The sequence below is a fragment of the Lemur catta genome, chromosome 12 (assembly GCF_020740605.2).
Source record: "Lemur catta isolate mLemCat1 chromosome 12, mLemCat1.pri, whole genome shotgun sequence".
Lineage (NCBI taxonomy): Eukaryota > Metazoa > Chordata > Mammalia > Primates > Lemuridae > Lemur > Lemur catta.
In genome coordinates, this window is record NC_059139.1 from 44,485,166 (window position 1) to 44,503,968 (window position 18,803).

General features: G+C 41.0%; 1 protein-coding gene and 1 non-coding gene across 3 annotated transcripts; both read left to right on the forward strand.

Moving 5' to 3' along the window:
• Positions 1–72: 72 nt before the first annotated feature.
• On the forward strand, positions 73–18,331 carry MARVELD2 (MARVEL domain containing 2). Of its 2 annotated transcripts, none has more exons than XM_045566062.1 (7): positions 73–155; positions 3,578–4,744; positions 7,016–7,051; positions 13,132–13,280; positions 13,523–13,694; positions 16,543–16,593; positions 18,018–18,331. In XM_045566062.1, exons 2-7 carry the CDS (start codon positions 3,593–3,595, stop codon positions 18,138–18,140), a joined length of 1,683 nt encoding a protein of 560 aa, XP_045422018.1. In that variant the 5' UTR covers positions 73–155; positions 3,578–3,592; the 3' UTR covers positions 18,141–18,331. The 2 variants fall into 2 exon arrangements, with proteins under 2 accessions (XP_045422018.1, XP_045422017.1); XM_045566061.1 differs by lacking the exon at positions 73–155 and adding an exon at positions 549–1,154.
• LOC123648687 lies at positions 18,321–18,427 on the forward strand. The gene has a single exon (XR_006738713.1). It is a non-coding gene; the product is annotated as a U6 spliceosomal RNA (small nuclear RNA).
• The last annotated feature ends 376 nt before the right edge of the window (positions 18,428–18,803 follow it).

Genomic DNA, 18,803 nt, shown 5'->3' on the forward strand with positions numbered 1-18,803 from the left:
GGGGCTCCGAGCAGCCCCGGCGCCGAGCGGGAGTCGGGCCGGACAAAGCCGGGCGGGGCAGAGCTCGGCTCGGCCCGCCCCGGCCCCGCCCCGGGAGCCCGATCCCGGCTTCAGAGCCCCGGGCGGTGTGCGCGCTCTTCCCGGCGGCCGCGCAGGTGAGTGGGGCCGCAGGGGTGGGGCCAGGGGACGAGACGCGGGCGGGAGGGCCCGGCGGCCCCCGGCCCAGGTGTGCGCAGGTGCCCAGGGCGGGGAGGGGGCGCTCCCTCGGCCGCTCGCGGGTCCCGTGGGCTCCGTGGAGCTCCCCGGCCGGCCAGTGCCCGCCGCGCCGCCCGCCAGGACCCGCGGCGGGGGCCGGAGCCACGCAGGCCTGCGGGGAGCTGCGCGCCAAGCGTGGGGCGCGGGGAGGGCCCTCGCCCCGAAGGGTCCCATTCAGCGGACGCAGCTGCGGCCAAGCCGCCGTCCTTCCGGGCGCGGGGCGGGGGCGCGCCCTTGCGGCCATCCAGGTTCTCACCTGGGAGGCCCCTACAACTTAGTTCCGGAAGACGGAGTGGAGTTTCGGTGAGAAACGGGAAGACGGAACGCTCCCCGGAGTGGGCAGAGCAGGGCACAGCCCGAGAGTTCGTGGCACTGGGCGTCCAGAGGCTGACGCGGGGGAGACCCCAGCGAAGATGCTCGGTGTCCCCGGGCAGTCGTGTGTGAAATCCCACGGCGGCTTTCCCGACCCCTCGGAAGACCAGAAGTATTTGAAATCTATCTCTTTCTTGGGGCCGGCAAAACTTTAAAGGCAGCTAAAGCGGAGATTCTGTTTGTGTAAAGGTGACCAGACGTGATTCCTGTGACACTTGTCTGGGAGGAACCATTTCTGCCACCGCTATGGCTTTGCGAGATAAGTGTTCCGACAGAATGGAGCCAGGGTCCAAGGCTTGAACAAAGCCGAGAGCCGCTCTGCGTCAGCGTGCTGGACCTGAGTGGACTCTCGGTGACATCTTGAAAGACATTTAGGGGTATCCAGATATTTAAGATGTGATACAATACAGCTGACTATTCCCTTCTAAAATTACATATTTTGCTATTCCACAATTCTTCAAATTTATAATTTCGTTTTATTTAAAGATTGATCAAGTGGTCTCATTCAAATAAACCACTTTTCACAGGTGAGGATGACTTAAATTTATTACAGTGAATCACACTTTTACCAGTGAGTTAAAGTAAGAGTGGAGTATCCTGTAAATGCATATATATCATAGATATTGAAAGATATGTAAAACTTGCTGAAGTTATTCTTTGTGCTTTTGCTTCTACATTTCTTAGGAATGTATTTCAGAAACCATGGTAGTACTATGCATTTCTAGAACTTAAACTTTAGAAAAAGATAAAGGTACAAAAATAACTGATTGCTGTAATGTATCCAGCTCCTGCTTTGCATTGGGCACCGTGCTGGGCTATCACAAGAATAGCCATAAATTGATAATTGTAGAAGCTGGCTGATCAGTACACAAGGTTATGTAATACTGTTCTACCCACTTTTTATGTTTGAAAATTTCTATAACACAAAATTTAAATACTCTCTATCTAGAATTTGACCTCTCCTCAAGATCTCCATGGTCCTTTGGATTATTTCAGTGGCCTCCTAGCCAGTCTCCTTGGATCCATTCTGGAGTGTACTCTCAGCACAGCATCCATCCTGCTAAAATAAGTCAAATCATGTCACTCCTCTGCTCAGAATCCTCCAATGGCTTCTCATCTCCCAGTAAAAGCCAAAGTCCTATCCAGTGGTTTTTAAGGCCCTGCATGATTCAGATGACCTCAGTTCTACTACTCACCTTATCACTCACTTTGCTGCTGCCACAGTAGCCTCCATACCTTAATATTTCTTGGATATGCCAGGTACTCTTACCTCAGGGCTTTTGCACTCGCTGTTCAGTCTGCCAGGAACACTCTTCTCCCTAATAACTGCCTGCCTTCCTCCTTCACCTTCAGTTTTCTATTCAGATGTCACGTTCTCTATGGGGACTTCCCTGGCCACGCTACTTAGAACTGTAGCATGGTGCCCACAATGCACTCTACCCACTTTCTTAACTTTGTTCCTTAGCTTATTACACATTTCGCTTATCTATCATCTGTGACCCCCACCCCAACTAGAATCAAAGCCCCATGAAGCCAAGGATTTCAGTATGCTTTGTTCACCAGTATACCTTTCAGCATGCCTGGTGCAAGGCAGATGCTTGGGAAATATTTGTTGAATGATAGGTCTTCATTTTCCAAAGGTAAAACAAAACAAAGCCTTAGGAATTTCCAAATTGTTCGGCACCATAAAGATGGGGTATCCATTTTAATTTTGAGAACTTCATAGTGTCAAGTACAATGCCATGTGCCCAGTTTAACTTTTCAGTAAACACTCACCTACAAACAATTTGAGGGAGACATTCAGTGTACCTTAAATATGTGTCCGGGTCATTGATTTCATAAAAGGAATCAACAGGCATAGTGGAAGTGCTTTTTTTTGTTTGTTTGTTTTGAGATATGTCTTGCTATGTTGCTCAAGCTGACCTCAAATTCCTGGGCTCAAGGGATGCTCCCATTTAAGCCTCCTGAGTAGCTGGGACTGCAGGTGTGTACCACCATGCCTGGCTTATTTTTGAGGTGGATTGAATGCCTTGTAAGATACTTTTGTCTCTCCAAGGCGACAGTAAATCACTTTTAGATAATCGCTCTGGAAGGAATGATATGGTCATTGCTGCAATTCGGTGTTGTCCCTCGGGGAAACCTTAGCCTTCAGTGATTTTTATCTCTCGGAATTTAGTTTTTTAAATCCAGTATCAATTGTTAATATTTTAGAGTGGAAGAAGCAAGTCCTCTAAATTGACTTTGTTGTTTTAGGAAGAGAAAGGGCCCTCTATTCCCTGTATTTTAACTGACTGCTTCTCCTAGGCCATTCCAAAGCAGATGTGAGTTAATAAAAAGAGTATTTGCTGACCCATCAAATTTTGGTATACTCATACTCTTAAATATTTTGACTTAGATGTTTGAGGAAAGGACTCTACTTGGAAGTATGTTAGCATTGTTTTGTTTTGTCATTTTTGTTTTCTACATTTTGTCGTTTAGAGGTCTCACAGATAAAGTAGACTTATAAATGTTTTCATATGTAAAATTTATAACTAAGATTTAAAATTTTTGTTGCACTTAAAATAACATGTAATGTTATGGTATTGGTTTACTTTTTTTTTTTCTTTTCACCCCTCCACTCCAATCCCCATGGGATTAGTTTAAAAATTTTTTTAAATAAAAAATAAAATGTCATAGAATGATGACTATATCCCTGGGTAATTGTTTAAAATATACAAAATCAATATGTTTATACATATTTATTTATCTTTCCCATTCCTTTTCATTTAGAATCAGAATAAAATATTTCAAATATCTAAAAAATATACATATATACACATTTATGTTATTTTGTATATCATAATAATTAGACGTGATCATATTGGTCTGAATGCTTTTTGCTACTAAGTAAATAAAATCATCATCATTGAAAAGATAAAAGCATAAGTGATAACTTTAAACTTGGCCACAGGTTCAAAAATCACAAATGTCTTCAAATGATGGAAGATCCAGGAATCGGGACAGGCACTACGATGAGGTTCCAGGCGAATTGCCCTATCAAGATGGCACCATAAGAAGTCTCCAGACTCTTCACGACAGTGAGCTGGCCCTGAGCTCTGATCCTTTACCACCACCCCCTCTCCCATTACAGCCACCATTCGGCCCAGACTTCTACTCAAGTGACACGGAGGAACCAGCCATAGCGCCGGATCTCAAACCAGTAAGGCGCTTTGTCCCTGATTCCTGGAAGAACTTCTTCAGGGGAAAGAAAAAGGACCCAGAATGGGATAAGCCAGTGTCTGATATCAAATACATCTCCAATGGAGTGGAGTGTTCACCTCCAGCCTCACCAGCAAAACCAAACCACCGTTCGCCCCCCAACTCCTGCAAAGATCCCTACGGAGGAGGATCAGAAGGAACATTTAATTCCCAGAAAGAGACCGATGCAATGTTTCCCCACGACTCCTGTGGATCTCTAGGCCGACACACACAAACAGCTCGAACGTACAGTGAGAAGGTGGAGGAGTATAACCTGAGATATTCCTACATGAAGTCCTGGGCAGGCCTGCTGAGAATTCTGGGCGTGGTAGAGCTGCTTTTGGGGGCTGGTGTCTTCGCTTGTGTCACGGCTTACATTCACAAGGACAGCGAGTGGTATAACTTGTTTGGATATTCACAGCCCTATGGCATAGGAGGTGTTGGTAGCCTGGGCAGTACATATGGGGGTTATTACTACAGTGGCCCCAAGACCCCATTTGTACTCGTGGTTGCTGGTTTAGCTTGGATCACCACCATTATTATTCTGGTTCTTGGCATGTCCATGTATTACCGGACTATTCTTTTGGACTCTAATTGGTGGCCCCTAACTGAATTTGGAATTAATGTTGCCTTGTTTATTTTGTATATGGCTGCAGCCATAGTCTATGTGAATGATACCAACCGAGGTGGGCTCTGCTACTATCCATTATTTAATACGCCAATAAATGCAGTGTTCTGCAGGGTAGAAGGAGGACAGATAGCTGCAATGATCTTCCTGTTTGTCACCATGATAGTTTATCTCATTAGTGCTTTGGTTTGCCTAAAGTTATGGAGGCACGAGGCAGCTCGGAGACAGAGAGAATATATGGAACAACAGGAGGTAAGTGATTTCACAACCCTTCATTTGTTTTTTTTTTTTCTGCTGTTTGCTCCGTTGTTGAAAATGTATAGTCCTCGAAACAGAAAACTTTCGTGGAAGTATTTAAGTTTCTTAATGATCTGAGGTTCAAAAGTTCTAGCTCACTGAACCAGAACTGAGATAACCCACTCTGGTGTTTCATTGTTATATTATTATACCTTGCCAGTAGACAACAGATGTGTAATATAAAGTTTGTTGGCTGCACTCTTGCCTGTCTGATGCTTAAGAAAAAAACATAGCTACTGAATTTCTGTAAAGAAGAAAATACTCAGTAAAATAAGTGTTTTGTCATTAAGTTAAATTTGAAAATCTTGATTCTTTAATATGGTAAAACAATAAAAATCCATAATTTTTCAGTTACAGGAGGAAAATGCTCATTTAAATGTTATGATTTACTTTTTTCCAGTGAGTTACCTGAAACCAAATAAGAATATGGTGAACTGTTTGATTTTTTTTTTTAAGTATTGAGTATGTATTGTAATGAACATACTCTGTGAAAATTTGCCCAATGGTTTTGTTATTTTGTCCTTATTTTAGAGAGGTGTATGTTCCAAAGTTAGAATGGAAGCCCTGTACTTTTTTTTATATTTCTAGGATTTAACTAATTAAATATTATAATAAGAATAAATAAGGAGAATAAAGTGATAATAATAATAATACTTGAAAGATAGGATTATGTAAAAAGCCCTATTTAAAATTATTTTCATCAAACAGTAGCAAAAGGTCAAGGTATGTTCTGCTAGCTTCATTATATCCTAAACTAAATTAATGTTTTACTTTTTTCTTCTAAGAAGATGTATATAACAGAATCTCTTAATACCACTGAAAATGTCAGTATTTATCTTCAATGTTTTCTTAATTTGAAATTAGCCATATTATGAATTTTTCCTTTCCCATTTTTCCAGGACTTATTAGATGCTATACAAAGTGCATCTTGTAGATATTGGGCAAAACTATAAATAAAAATTGAATTCTATCCTTAGAATAGCACACTGATATATATATATATATATTTTACTTTTAATCTTTTGCATGAATCTGATGCATAATAACAGCAAGTAATTTTATAAGTACCTATGTGTTATACAAAGAACCTCAACATGTTTCAATGTAATCTATACTCTATTGTCACAAAATACATTTATCTTACTAGAACTCTACATACATTCAAGCTATGTCTAAAATTTTTCTTAGGATTTTGAGCATATTTCTTAAATTTACATCTATGTGTGTATAAAGTAAAGAATTTTAAATTCTAATCAATATGAAATGCAGATAGTGAAACTCAAGACTTCCTCATAATTTTATGCTAGTTTTATAACAGTTATTAAATCTTAACATTTCAAAATTCTACATGAATGTGATTAAAATTATCAACATAACACTTTTATCTCTTTTTCGTTTCTCAACAAAAACTTGTTTCTATAAGACTTTTCATAATGTTTGATTGGACTTGAGTCATTTCTTTTTTTTTTTTGAGACAGAGTCTCACTCTGTTGCCCAGGCTAGAGTGAGTGCCGTGGCGTCAGCCTAGCTCACAGCAACCTCAAACTCCTGGGCTCAAGCAATCCTCCTGCCTCAGCCTCCCGAGTAGCTGGGACTACAGGCATGTGCCACCAAACCCAGCTAATTTTTTTCTATATATATTTTAGTTGGCCAGATAATTTCTTTCTATTTTTAGTAGAGACGGGGTCTCGCTCTTGCTGGTCTCGAACTCCTGACCTCGAGCGATCCACCCGCCTCAGCCTCCCAGAGTGCTAGGATTACACGCGTGAGCCACCATGCCCGGCCGAGTCATTTCTGATATTGGAGGTTGTCCCTATGTGTGTGTTGCTATAACTTCGTAAAGGTTAGAAGAGGTAACGGCCTATGGCTTTTTTCCATTAATTTTATAGGGTAACTGTCCTCACTCTTCAATCATATATAAGGTAATGGAAGCCAGGAATAAATAAAATTTCTAGGTAATTCAAAGTACCTTACCTAATAGTCTCCACCGTCCCTGTATTTCCAACTTCTCTTTATGCTCCTGATTGGTAGGGAATTAGTTAATCACTACCCCTCTGGTTCAGCACTGGCCCATCAAAACCTAGGCAAAAAGTAGTAGGAACATCCGTCAAGTAGAGGATCAACCTTTGTAAAATTGAGATTGATCTGTGAATGCAAATGGATGAAAATATTTGCAAAGTAACTTCATATGCCTTTGAAAAATTGTTTTAACTCTTTTTTTTCCAGATAAATGAGGCATCTTTGTCATCAAAAAGGAAAATGGTAAGAATAAAGTTTACTTGACATTATACTTTAGCTCTAGATTTGCTAAATACTTTTCTCTTATGTCTATTTATCTACATGGTAGAAATACCCATCAGTGAAAGTGTAGCTATTACATTGAGTTCATATGAGGGTTTTCAGCTTTTTTCTAATACTAAAAGGACTGATTAATCCTATCTATAACTCCTTTTAATTTTGTTAGATGGAAGTTTATGCAAACTTTCTTCATTTCTCTTTAAAGTTCTTTGCTATTCTTTTTTATCCTTCTCACCATGCTTTCAGATGCCAAATTTTGTAGTGTCAGGGAATTCCTATTCCACAATTTGCTAGCTGTGTCCCAGTAGCTAATTTGTGCTAATTTGTGGCAGTAGCCAAGTTATTTAATCTTTCCATACCTTCATTTCTTCATCTGTAAAACTGCAATAATAATAATTCCTACCTCATAAGTTGCTGAGAGGATTCAGTGGGATGCTGTTATAATTATTTACATATATGTAATAATTTAATATATTTTAATAATCATAATTTTACCTTCATTGAAAATTTCTTTTTTAAGGTAGTAGACATTATTTCTAAGTGAGAAGCTGAAAATCAAACCTTTGGATTTGTTTGTTTCTTTGAATATGGAGTATATTCACTTGGCTCAAAATTCAAAAAGGTCTCTAATAGAAAATCTTCTCACTTCTATACCCCAGCTTCCCAGTTCCCCTGCCTGGAGGGACCAATGTTATCAGTATCTTCTGTTTTCTTTCATAAATGTATATTTTACATATATATATATAACACATGTATACACACACATATATATTTGCTCTCTTCCCCTTTTTTTTTTGAGACAGAGTCTCATTGTCACCTGGGCTGGAGTGCAGTAGAATCATCATAGCTCACTGCAGCCTCAAACTCCTGGGTTCAAATGATCCTCCTGCCTCAGCCTCCCAAGTACCTGGGACTACAGGCACATGCCACCATGCCTGGCTAATTTTTTGTAGAGACAGGGTCTCACTACATTGCTGAGGCTGGTCTCACACTCCTGGGCTCAAGCAATCCTTCTGCCTCAGCCTCCCAAAGTGCTGGGATTATAGGCATGAGCCACCATGCTCAGCCAGCTGACACTCTTGTTCACAGATGATATCAAAATCTGATATCAGGGTTAGTCAGGCAGAACACTAACATTAGAAAGTGTATTTCAAATATCCTCAGGGGCAGAAGAGAAGAATCTGTTGCTTTGAGGGGCTAAAGCTGTACACTTTGCAGATGTTGATTGCTCAGCACTAGGCTGGACAGCGCTGCCTCACTGGGCTATAATGCGTCAATGATGTGACAATGCGGGTCATTTCTGGCCGCTGTAGAATATATGGGCTTCCTGGTTGGGCCCTCTGAGGTGGTGGGATTTACCAATGAGATTAAGTACAGAGTAGAATCAACCTGAAAGGCTAGGATAAATTGGAGGAAACTGCCCCAAATGACAGGGTGGTCATTGTCATTGTTTGTAAGAATGTACTTGAAACAGGCTCCACAGGTGGGACAGGATTAAGACGATCTGCCAGTCTAGAACTTCAGACAACCCTAGAAGGTTGGTGCCTAGAATGTCCAGGGTGTGTTGCAGAGTCCCAGATCCTGAGAGCTCCTGGAATAGTCAGGAATAACCTAAGCGGATGTGGGAACTCCCATTGCTAGGACTCTTATGGATATCATGTCAGTCCAGTTAACGTCTAGTTTTTCAAGATATGGAAGCTGAAACCAAAGAGTATCCTTTTAAAGCCCTCTTTTCCCAGACATGAATCACTGTGGATCAACATATTTAGGTATATCCTGGAGGCAGACCTCTCTATAAAAGGGAATCCCATGATTTAATTAGGGAATCTCTACTGGATTTACCAATGAGAAACCTGATAGAAAAGGTTGGGATCTCCAGCTTTTCACTGGGTATGATACGTACCTGCTTCCTTCCTAGTTCATAGTGGGGAAGAACTGGCAGACTAGCACAGGAAAGGCAACACAGTGTGGGAGGAGGACTTTAGAATCACACACATCTGAATTTGAGTACTAAGTCAGCTACTTACTAGCTCTGTGACGCTGGGGAAAGTATTTCCTGCTCTCAACTTCAGTTTCCTATTCCTTGTTTGGTCTGTATATTAGGCTGTCTCTCCTTGTTTCATATTTTAATGAATACAATTTTTAAGAAGCAAATAAAATCATTTTAAAAATAAGGAATATACAGACATAAGTTCACATAGAGACAGAAACAAATTCTGATAAAACCCTAAGTGCTGAGCAGTTTCTTTTTCAAGTTAGAAAAGCCAGACTCTCATCCAACATCGAAGGTGATGGTCTGAGTTTGGGGTCAGGGGCGAGTGCGTCATTACGTTATGCACTCAAAGGGAGAGAGGATCAAGAATTGGACAGATGCACGCTGAAATAAATCTAGCTCTCCCTATTTCTACTTTGACAGGATATTCATTTAGCCCATTTTTAATTTGCAAAGTTTAACAGTTATAGCCATAACATTACTTATCCTGGCCAGGCACGATGGCTCACACTCTGGAAAGCCAAGGCAGGGGCATTGCTTGAGGTCAAGAGTTTGAGACCAGCCTGAGCAAGAGCAAGACCCTGTCTCTACTAAAAATAGAAAAAATTAGCTGGGTGTGGTGGTGGATGCCTGTAGTCTCAGCTACTTGGGAGGCTGAGGCAGAAGGATCGCTTGAGCCCAGGAGTTTGAGGTTGCTGTGAGCTAGGCTGACACGGCACTTCTAGCCCAGGCAACAGGTTGAGACTCTGTCTCAAAAAAAAAAAAAAATTACTTATCCCATTGCTTAATTACTTTCTTTTGTGTCACAGCAAACTATTTCTGGTATTTACTGACAAAACTAGTTTTTGCCGGAACCAAAGAAAGGTCATATTAAATCTGCAGATTTGGGCCCTATCCCTCCCCCTCCTCTGATGTGTTTATAATCAAGAGCACTGCTTAAGAGTGGCCTGTCCCAGGGCTGGAGCCTAATGCATCCTTCCCACAAAAGCCTGAAGAGGTTTTAATTCTTTGTCTCATGTCTAGTTTTAGATTTCTTCCCAATAGAGTTTTCCAGACTGATAATCAGGGAAGTTTATCCAAAAAAAAGTGCATGAAAATATTAAGACCATAAAAATAAAAAAAAAAATTGAAAACAAATGAAATAGTCTGTATGGAAATGCTCTGATTTCTTAAAACTCCCTTTTTATATTAAAAGGTAAATTTTAGAATTAGGGATGGGCAAGTAAGGAAAGTGAATAGTTCTTGCTTGAAAAAATTTTACCTAGAAAAAAATTAATTGTGGACTCTCTTGCCCGAAGTGACTACCTGGGCAGAATTCATGACTTTGGCCAGGAAATCTGAGAGCGATGCCTGGTGCTGCTACTGAGATCTGGAGGATCAACAAGCTGCATAGCAGCTTCCTCAGCCAGCCACGTGAGAACCAGATTGTTAAATATTTAGAAGCGAAAGAGAGAGGCCATGAAATAGAAATCCATTTATTCAAGCCAAAAAAGTTTCCCCTAATGTTTAATACCATTATCCATTTTCAAGATTAACCATATAGGAATTAATTCATCAGGATGAAAAAATGACATCTTAACCAACAGAGAACAGAGCAGGATGAATACTAACCTTAAAATGCGTTCCTAGCCAGCTGCAGTGGCTCACGCCTGTAATCCCAGCACTTTGGGAGGCTGAGACAGGAGGATGGCTTGGGCGGTTCGAGACCAGTCTCAGCAACATAGAAAGACTCTGTCTCTATAAAAAAAATTAAAAATTAGCCGGGTGTGGTGGCGCATGCACGGAGCAAGACCCTGTTTCTAAATAAATGAATGAATGAATGCATGAATGAATGAATGAATGAATGCATTCCCTAAAATATCATTGCTTAATCTCATTTCCTCAGGGTATCCTGTCCCCTAATTGCATTTTTTCTACTTTGGGGCCAGAGTAGTGGTGAGGCATGCTTTCTACGTCTTGGTGATCTGGTTTCTCTTCCACCTAGAGCCATGGCTGGAGAGCTTTTCCTTTTTATAACCTTCCCCTAGAGCGGGTTAGCAGCCTCCATGTCTAATCCAATCTGAGGGGTGTGCCGTTGGGTTAAGAGCTAGTGGTTTTTAGAATGAGCTAATGTTAAAACAAACCTCAAAGCCAGTCTCAGAGAAGGGAAATCAGGAAACAAAAGAATTGTAAAAGCTGCCTGGCAAAATAAAGAATAAGGTTTTAAAATCCCGTTTTGCCTTTTGTTGGCAGTGAAGTAGGGGCCCTCCCAAGCCACTCTCAATTTAGTTCAGTAAGCACTTCTTGAAGGCGTAAGGGGTCAGGAGAGGGGAGGGAGGTTACTGCTCCAAAGAGGAATCGTGTTCCCAAGCATGATCTTACTTTCCCCTAGCAGTATGGCATCGCCTGTCCTCTCCATCGCAAACTCATTTCTAGTGTGCCACTAGAACTTCAGGGAACTTTAGGATATGAACAGGGTACATTTAAATAAGTAGATTTCCTCATGTGATTCATTTAAGTATCAATGAACCAAATAGTTCTGGGTTCTAATCATGGTTTTTCCACTAAATAGCTATGTGACCTTGGAGAATTTACTTGATTTCTCCGAACCTCATTTCTTTATAAAATGGAAATCTTCTGTCATCCACCAACTTCACCAAGTTCTGGGCACTGTCCAATGGGGTCCCTGAATAGTCTTTCCCCAGCCCCAAAGCTGAACATCCATCTTTGCCTGCCTATTCTAGAGTGGATTCTACTGGATCTTCCCTTCTGTCTGCTATTTTCTTCTTTTTTTTTTTTTTTCCTGAGATAGAGCCTTGCTCTGTTGCCCAGGCTACAGTGCAGTGGCATCATCACAGCTCACTGCAACCCCCATTCCTGGGCTCAAGCGATCCTCCTGCCTCAGCCTCCTGAGTAGCTGGGACTACAGGCCCACGCCACTATGCTGGCCTAACTTTTTCTATTTTTAGTAGAGATGGGGGCCTTGCTTTTGCTTAGGCTGGTCTCAAACTCATGACCTCAAGCAATCCTTCTGCCTCAGCCTCCCAGAATACTAGGATTGCAGGCATGAGGCACCTCACCTGGCCCTATTTTAGCTCTTAAAGCCTGTCACCTGCTACTTCCTCTCTAGACCATTCATTTCATCTGGTTCTCTCTTTTTTTTTTTTAAAGACAAGGTCTTGAGTCTTGCTCTGTCACCCAGACTGAAGTGCAGTGATGCCAACACAGTCTACTGCAACCTCCAACTCCCAGATTCAAGCAATCCTCCTGCCTCAGCCTCCCAAAGTTCTGGGATTACGGGTGTGAGCCACTGCAGCAGGCAGGCCTCTTCCCTCTTTTGAACACATAATTTTTTACTGAAAAGGCCTCTAAGAACTCTGCAGTTTAGGAACCAGGGTGACTTAAACCACTGTCTGCATCTAGGATTCTCATAGCCCTTTTCAGGGAATCACAGGTTAAGAACATCTGGGCCAACTGAAGACATCCACTGCCTTTCCTCTGCTGTTGCAGCAACATCCTCCTTACATTTAAAAATACTATAAAAATACTGATGATCAGGAAGGTTTTCTCTCTGAAAATGAATTTGCTTGCTTCCCTTTTCTTTATGACCTACGACAGTGGCTGCTTATAATTGATTCATCTCAAGTTGCCAGTATCATTTTTTTCTCTTTCTATGTAAATAGACTTGTTCCATTTTTATCCCTGAATTTCTTGTTTTGAATTACATTTTTTATTCTTTTATAGTTAGTCAGGGTATAAATTCTAACTAAGTACTTAAGACCCTGTGTCTGACATTGCATCATCCACCCTTGACACATCCACGGTTGGGTTGACGTGTGTTTCACCTATGATGTATTCCCATGTCTCAAATGTGATTCCCTTTAGCTACTACAAAAACATTCATAACAACATTGTGACCATAAAACATATAATTCTGAAGGGAAATGTTAATTACTATTTCCACTTTTCTTCTTCCTGTCTCCCTCCCCATTTTCTTCTAAGAATAAATTCAGGGTTTTTTTTTTTCCTACCTCTATTTTTAAATAAATCCTCTTCTTCTCCCTAACTGCAGTGTGAAATGGCCACCAGTGGTGACAGACAAAGGGACCCAGAAATTAATTTCAAAGAATTGAGAACAACAAAAATGAAACCCGAACTCCTGAGTGGACACATCCCCCCTGGCCACATCCCTAAACCTATCGTGATGCCTGACTATGTGGCGTGAGTACCAGTGTGAAATCTTCTCCAGCGTAGAAGTTGAGAGGTCCCATTTAGGCCTTTCAGTTTCCTGTTTGTCTCCAAGTGAATACTCTCTGTTTAAAATCATGACGTGAACAGTTGTTTGTTATCCGAGATGTGGAATTGAAGGTACAATGTGGTCAGTGAGGAATAAGCTAAGCTGATTTCCCATTCAGCTTCTTTTAGTGAAAAGGTTGTAACTTTGGTTTATGTTGTTCCCTTAGAAAATACCCTGTGATTCACACCGATGATGAACGAGAACGCTATAAAGCTGTGTTCCAAGACCAGTTTTCGGAGTACAAGGAGCTGTCTGCAGAAGTTCAGGCTGTCTTGAGGAAGCTTGACGAGCTGGATGCGGTGATGAGCAGGTTGCCTCATCATTCGGAAACCCGCCAGGTCGGTGTCTGCAGCTGCCGAGGAGGAGCACTGATAGAGGAGTGATAACTCTGACCTTGTTTGAAATTCATAACCATCTACATCTGTCTATGTCTAGGAAAGCATTTGAGATCTTTGAGGGAACTAGGCAAAATTATAATTCAAATCACATAACTTAATCTCTTTTGCCTTCAATTATTAAACCGTATTTTATTTCCTTATTTAAGTAAAGTATAATTTTGCCTAAGACACATACTGAGTCAGTCAGGGCCCCAAAGGAGATAGCTGGCACACTCAATCTAGGATAATTCTCTTTTTTTTTTTTTTTTTTTTTTGAGACAGAGTCTCACTCTGTTGCCTGGGCTAGAGTGCCGTGGCATCAGTCTAGCTCACAGCAACCTCACACTCCTGGGCTCAAGCAATCCTCCTGCCTCAGCCTCCCAAGCAGCTGGGACTACAGGCATGTGCCACCACGCCCGGCTAATTTTTTGTATATATTTTTAGTTGTCCATCTAATTTCTTTCTATTTTTAGTAGAGACGGGGTCTCGCTGTTGCTCAGGCTGGTCTCGACCTCCTGAGCTCAAATAATCCTCCCACCTCGGCCTCCCAGAGTGCTAGGATTACAGGTGTGAGCCACTTTGCCTGACCTTGACCACAGACTTTTAAGTGTACATTTAAATCACTTATAATTATGAGCTATCTAGTGACATTTTCCTAATCCTGGAGCCATGAAATGGTATTGGCTAAGAGAAACCAGTACCAGGAAACAGAAGAAATCTAGCAAATACTGAAGGTCAAGTGTCAGGTCATACCATTTGGAAAACAAGCAAGGTTTACAAGTCCAGGAATAGTGACCAAAGTTAGAGGCCCTCAAAGGAGTGCAGGGAGGAACAAGCAACCCCGACAAATCTGGATCAGCACAGGTTGGGAAGTACAGACTCACTGAGAGCAATGATGCTGAAAATCCCGACTATGACGTGTGGTCTTTTGGCCTAGACTCAGCAGTCTCTGGTTCGGATGCTTTGTGTGAGTGGGCAAGGGCTGCAGCATATGGGTCTGCAACTGGGGGATCAAGAGGGTCTTGATTACAGTACGGTCTGAGAGATTGAGTCTTCCCATGATGTTTTCACACAATGTCAACAACAGTCATTACCTCTAATTATTAACATGACATGACAAGTAAGTAACCAAAATGTCAGGTGTCTCCCGCAGTCCTTATCTAAAGTAGAGCTATTAATTTCTCATAGCCACAGGCTGCACTTTGCCCTGGGCAGGAGCCTGCGGTAGGCTCTTCATTTTCCCACCATGCCCCCAGGGAAGCATGTCCAGCATTGCAAAGCCCAGTGGGCCTGTTTGGAGGCACAGGTTCTCTAACAAACCTGCTTGTACACCCTTGAAAAATATGATCTCATGATCATATTTTATGGGCTTTTCTAGCCCATAAAATAGGAATATTGGCCCAAATAATTCCTCTGGCCCTTACCATCCCATAAATTCAGTTTCTGTGACAGACTCTAAAATGGGATTAAAGCTCTTTTCTCTGCCTGTGTCTCCAGCACAGCACCCCTAGCCCCAGAAGCTAGTTTATTCCTGGTCCAGGACCTGTAATTATAGATTACTACTGAATTACCAGGTGCGTCTTCCCTGCTGGTAAGCAGTCAAAACACAGAGGATACTTATGATCTTAGTATGTCAGAGATATTGAAGAATTAAAATTTACTGGGAAAAGGATATGGGTAAATGATGGAAAATGTTCTTTGGAAAAGCTTTTAGAATTATAAATTATTATATTTTATTTTTTATTTATTAGGTTTACACTGTTTGGCAATCTCTAGGCATAGATTTACATGGATAAATGAGGGCATTGCTCTAGTAATCTGTTCTCCCTTTGGATAGATTGTTCAACTCTTTACAAAGTTCATATTTATTATAAAACTTAAAGTTAGAAGGAACCTTATATTAGCTATTTCAAAAGTTGAATAGTCTCAACCACTTAATCCCAACACCTAATAACTAGAAAAAGAACTTCCCTGGCTGGGCGCCGTGGCTCACGCCTGTAATCCTAGCACTCTGGGAGGCTGAGGTGGGCGGATCGTTGGAGCTCAGGAGTTCCAGATGAGCCTGAGCAAGAGCCAGACCCCATCTCTACTAAAAAAAAAAAAAAAAAAAAGCTGGAAAGAAATTAGCTGGACAACTAAAAATATATATATAAAAAATTAGCCGGGCATGGTGGCGCATGCCTGTAGTCTCAGCTACTCGGGTGCTGTGGCAGGAGGATTGCTTGAGCCCAGGAGTTTGAGGTTGCTGTGAGCTAGGCTGATGCCACAGCACTCTAGCCCGGGCAATAGAGTGAGACTCTGTCTCAAAAAAGAAAAAAAAAAAAAAAGAGCTTTCCAAAGGGGATGAAAATAATAATAATGATAGCTAATGTTGTAGTTATAATGCGCCAAGCACTTTATAACATCATTTCAAATAAGGGAACCTTCTCACAACACTGTGAAGTCATTATGGTTATTACTCCCATTTTACCAAGAAGGAGCAACTCTTTAAGGTTGTTATGGTTGTTATTTTCATTTTACCAATAAGAAAACTGAGCCTTAGAGAGAATAGCTTTCCCAGGGTCACACAACTGGCAAGCCATGACATTGGGACTTGGGTCTGATTTTTTTTGTGGGCAGGGACCTTTCTCTCTTGTTCACTCCTAGGTCCCAGTGCCTGCTAGATAGCAAGCCCTCAAAAATTTGTCTAATGAATCGAATTTTTTGTCATAGATAAAAATTGTTTTCATCCTAATTCCCAGTGTTCTTTGAGAGATGGTTTGACTAAATGCAAGTGTTTTAACTTAAGTATACAATATACTATTTTTAGGAACATGAGAGAATTTCAAGAATCCATGAAGAGTTTAAGAAAAAAAAGAATGTGAGTAAAACAATTTTCTTTTTCCAAGTATATTCTTATCCAGGTAAATGGATGATAATTGACAAACTTTTGATTCTCTTAGGTAAAGTTTTTTGAGTTTTCTTTATTTCATAAGATGCTACTTTTAAAGGAAAATGAGTGACTTCTGATACCATTTCTTGTCATCTCTGTCCTAAAACATTCTGCTATGTCTGGATTTAGTAACCTAGGGAAATAAGCATTGATCTGGAACTCTTTCCCCACATTTCCTTCAAAAAGATTAACTTATTTTACATCTTTCTAACTCCTTTCTTAGTCTCAAAATAAAGCCAGGCATGGTGGTGCGCCCCTGTATTACAAGCTACTTGGGAGACTGAGACAGGAGGAGCCCAGGAGTTTGAGACCAGCCTGGGCAATATAGTGAGACCCCCATCTCTAAAAAAAAAAAAAAAATCAATAGAGGCTGGAGAGACCTTTTATTAATCTTTTCTATACTTATTATTTACTTTTTCTGTATCCTTTTTCTTTTTTTTTTTTTTTTTTTTTTTTTTTTTTTTTGAGACAGAGTGTCACTTTGTTGCCCGGGCTAGAGTGAGTGCCGTGGCATCAGCCTAGCTCACAGCAACCTCAGACTCCTGGGCTTAAGCGATCCTACTGCCTCAGCCTCCCTAGTAGCTGGGACTACAGGCATGAGCCACCATGCCCGGCTAATTTTTTTGTATATATATTTTTAGTTGGCCAGATAATTTCTTTCTATTTTTAGTAGAGACGGGGTCTCACTCTTGCTCAGGCTGGTCTCAAACTCCTGACCTCGAGCGATCCACCCGCCTCGGCCTCCCAGAGCTAGGATTACAGGCGTGAGCCACCGCGCCCGGCCTTCCTTTTTCTTTTTTTAAGAGGTGGGGTCTTACTCTGTCACACAGGCTAGGGTGCAGTGGTACAATCATAACCTCTAATTCCCGGGCTCAATCAATCCTCCTGGCTCAGTCTCCCAAGTAACTGGGACTACAGGTGCATGCCACCATGCCTGGTTAATTATTTTTAAAATTTTTTGTAGAGATGGAGTCTTGCTATATTGCCCAGGCTTGTCTCAAACTCCTGCCCTCAAGTGATCCTCCCACCTCAGCCCCGCAAAGTGCTAGGATTACAGGTGTAAGCCACCAGGTCTGGCCATTATTACTTTTTTATGTAGTTCAGATATTAAAGTTAAAAGTGTCTCAGTTGTTTGTACTTCTCACTCAATTTTGCTATGAACCTAAAACTGTTCTGAAAAATTAAGTCCATTAAAAAAAAAATGTAAGGAGCTTAACTGTTATTCTGATTAGGCAGATTTTGAAATCTGTAGATAATTCTGTGTGTGGTCATTTTCTGGGTGATAATATATGTTTCTGTGTTCTTCACTGCAGAAGCCAGAAGCTGAAATAATACTTATGTTTCTTTTATAGGATCCTACATTTCTGGAAAAAAAAGAACGCTGTGATTATCTCAAGAATAAACTTTCTCACATAAAGCAAAGAATTCAAGAATATGACAAAGTAATGAATTGGGATGTACAAGGTTATTCTTAAACCTATTTGAAACCATTTTTTATCGCAAACTGACTATTTACTGCCTTTTTTATGCTAGTCTCTGTGGTAGAAAAGCAAGTACTTCCTGAATCAGCATCTAGTTGGTCTAACCAGTACGCAATGTTAAAAAGTATGATTTTTTTCCTTAGCTCAATGGTTTTTCAAAAAAAAAAAAAAAAAGTGCTCGCTTCGGCAGCACATATACTAAAATTGGAACGATACAGAGAAGATTAGCATGGCCCCTGTGCAAGGATGACATGCAAATTCGTGAAGTGTTCTATATAAAAAAAAATTATTAAAAAAATATGATTTTACTCAAACATTTCAAAACAAATTCAGATTTACCAAGAATGGAAGAAATCCTTTATTTGTGTACAATATCATATTTGTCTATCTCATTAAAATGTGTCGTCATTTTAGAGATCATCTTCTTGTAGTGTGATGAGCAAGTAGACTATCAGTTCTGGTGCTGCTTTGTCCTTTTTTTTTTTTGGAGACAGAGTCTTGCTTTGTCACCCTGGCTAGAATGCAGTGCAGTGGTGTCATCATAACTCACTGCAACCTCCAACTCCTGGGCTCAAGCAATCCTCCTGCCTCAGCTTCCCAAGTAGCTGGGAGTATAGGTGCATGCCACCCCACCTTGCTAATTTTTCTATTTTTTGT

Coding starts and splice junctions, on each gene's coding strand:
- MARVELD2 (XM_045566062.1), top strand. CDS start 3,593: ATGTCTTCAAATGATGGAAGATCCAGGAATCGGGACAGGCACTACGAT. Junction 13,281..13,522: donor GTGATGCCTGACTATGTGGC/GTGAGTACCAGT, acceptor TTGTTCCCTTAG/AAAATACCCTGTGATTCACA. Junction 16,594..18,017: donor AGTTTAAGAAAAAAAAGAAT/GTGAGTAAAACA, acceptor TTTCTTTTATAG/GATCCTACATTTCTGGAAAA.